Here is a 2,214-nt window from a genome sequence, read left to right as displayed (position 1 = left end):
TCAGAAAAGGATGTTGGAGTCTGCGCCGGTGTCCATCAGTATTCTCCGGACGAGTCCCCTTCCGATTCTTGCCGAGATGACGAAGGGGGCATCTTCAGCCGAGGTGCCGTGCTGGCAGTCCTCGGGTAGGAAAGTTATCGTTTTACCGATGGTGGTGGTTGGGGCTTTATCCTTGACGGCCAGGATTTTGAGGTCCTTTTTAAGTGTTGTTTTCGATTTACCTGATACGTCCTTGCCCGTGATAACGTTTACTATTATGGTTGGGTCATCTTCTGGGCTTTCTCTGAGGGTTTGTTTTTGCGTCCTCGGGTTGCGCCCTTCTTTTTCTGGTGACCTATCTCTTTCCACGCGCTTTGGTTCTCTGATGATTTTGGCGAACTCTGGGAGTTTGCCGTCCCTTATGGCTTGTTCGAGGGCGTCCTTAAGGTCAAAACAGTCTTGTGTTCTGTGCCCGTATCCTCGGTAGTAGTCGCAAAAAAAGGTTTTGTTGCCGCCCGTTCTTTCTTTTAGTTGTCGGGCTTTTGGGATGATACCTCTGTCCGTTATTTGGTGGTATATCTCGGTAATTGGAGCTGTTAGGGGCGTGTAATTAGAGAATTTGCAGATTCTTGGCGGTCGGCTTGTATTTGTCAATTTGGGGTGGTCCCTTTGATTTTCCCTGGGTGGTGGGTTATGTCGGGGCGCCGAGTTGCCCTGTTGTGTGTTGCTGTGTTGTCGTTTGTTGGTGGCGATGACCTGGCTGAATTCCTCGTCATTGATGTAATCTTTGGCGACGTTTTGGATCTCGTGCATGGTCCATACTGGTTTGGTGGTAAGGTGTTTGCGAAAATCTTCGTTCATGAGCCCGTTGGTTAGGCAGAGGCTTGCGACGGAATCCGTGAGTCCGTCGACTGTTAGGCATTCATCGTTGAAGCGGTCGAGGTACTTCCTTGTGGATTCTTCTTGTTTTTGCGTGACCCCTAATAGGCTGATGGGGTGTTTAGCTTTAGTGATTCTAGTCGTGAACTGGGCCATGAATTTTTGTGTTATGTCGTGGAAACCGGCTATGGATCCGTTTGGGAGGGCGTTGAACCATTTGATAGCCGGTCCGGCTAGGGTTACCGGGAAGGCCCAGCATTGGACTGCGTTGGCCGCTCCTTCTAGGTTCATCCTGGCCTCGAAGGCCGTTAGATGTTCTTGGGGATCCTTGGTTCCGTCGTACTTCATGTCAGTGGGTTTATCGAAACCTTTAGGGAGTCTTGCCCTTAAGATCCTTTCTGGGAAAGGTGTAGCTCCCATTATTGTGTGGTCGTTCCTTGTGTGTTTGGTATCTCGATGTCGTCGATCTTTGTCCGAGTCATCCTATCGACTCAGATCTCGGGAAGTGCTGCGGTTGTGTCTTTTGCTGTATCGCCGTTCTGGCGATTTCTTTAGCCCGTGGTTGCGCGAGGTGCTACGACCGTCTCTCCTATTGTGTTGCCGAGTCGGCGATCCGCCATGGCGAGATTTTGGCCTGGAAGTTACATGGCTTCCGTGTTCGTTGTTGTGTCTTTCCTTGGTGACCAATTTGCCTTCAAGTTCCTGAACCCGGAGGCAGAGATCTTGGATGATTTGTGCCGCTTTGTCCCCCGTTTTCTCAGGGTGTCGCGGTTCCGTGATGATATGATCGTTTGCGTGGTGGATAGTACTTGCTATCCTTGCTTGGTTTGTGACCTCTTGATGTTCTGGGGTCGGATTCTTTGGTCGAGAGTCCTCCCGGCTTGAGGAGGCTTCTTCCAGTGCGTCCCCCGTTCTGGTTTTAGTCGGCGCAAGGTCCCCACAGACGGCGCCAATGTACAAGATGTCTCTGGTACGGGTTGAGAGGTGGATCGGAAATTTGCGGGTCGAGGCGGATGCCGGATCACTTGACTGGAGCAATGGAGGAGGTACTTGTAAAGACACTCCGACGCCCAAGTCAGAATGGATCTAAGAGGTAGAAGGTGTGAAGAATGAATGAATACCTGTAGGGACTTGGGTCCTTTATTTATAGGTGATGGGAGTTATCTTATCTTATCTTGTTTGATCAAGATAGGGAAGACGTTTGAATTCAAAAGTCGGTTAGGAGTTCTAGAAGGCCGGTTTCGGGCCTTCTAGAAGAGGGAGGCGGATCGAACCCGGGAACCGGGTTCGGGTTCGACCTTGGGTCTGGAATCCGTGGATCGGGTCCGTAACATTATTATTTTTATTATTATTATT

At 50.3% G+C, this 2,214-nt stretch overlaps 1 protein-coding gene across 1 annotated transcript; it reads right to left on the bottom strand.

Annotated features, from left to right (window-relative positions):
* Positions 1-1,278, bottom strand: LOC107458701 (uncharacterized). Its single transcript, XM_016076910.1, has one exon. The coding sequence runs from the start codon at positions 1,276-1,278 to the stop codon at positions 1-3; it is 1,278 nt and encodes a 425-aa protein (XP_015932396.1).
* Between the last annotated feature and the right edge of the window lie 936 nt (positions 1,279-2,214).

Source organism: Arachis duranensis, chromosome 7 (genome assembly GCF_000817695.3).
Source record: "Arachis duranensis cultivar V14167 chromosome 7, aradu.V14167.gnm2.J7QH, whole genome shotgun sequence".
In the NCBI taxonomy this organism is placed as follows: Eukaryota; Viridiplantae; Streptophyta; class Magnoliopsida; order Fabales; family Fabaceae; genus Arachis; species Arachis duranensis.
The sequence above is the reverse complement of the archived record's forward strand: the minus strand, read 5'-3'. Positions and strand labels throughout refer to the sequence as shown.

What these genes read in the sequence shown, in the direction of transcription:
- LOC107458701 (XM_016076910.1), bottom strand. Translation starts at nt 1,278, where the DNA reads ATGGGAGCTACACCTTTCCCAGAAAGGATCTTAAGGGCAAGACTCCCT.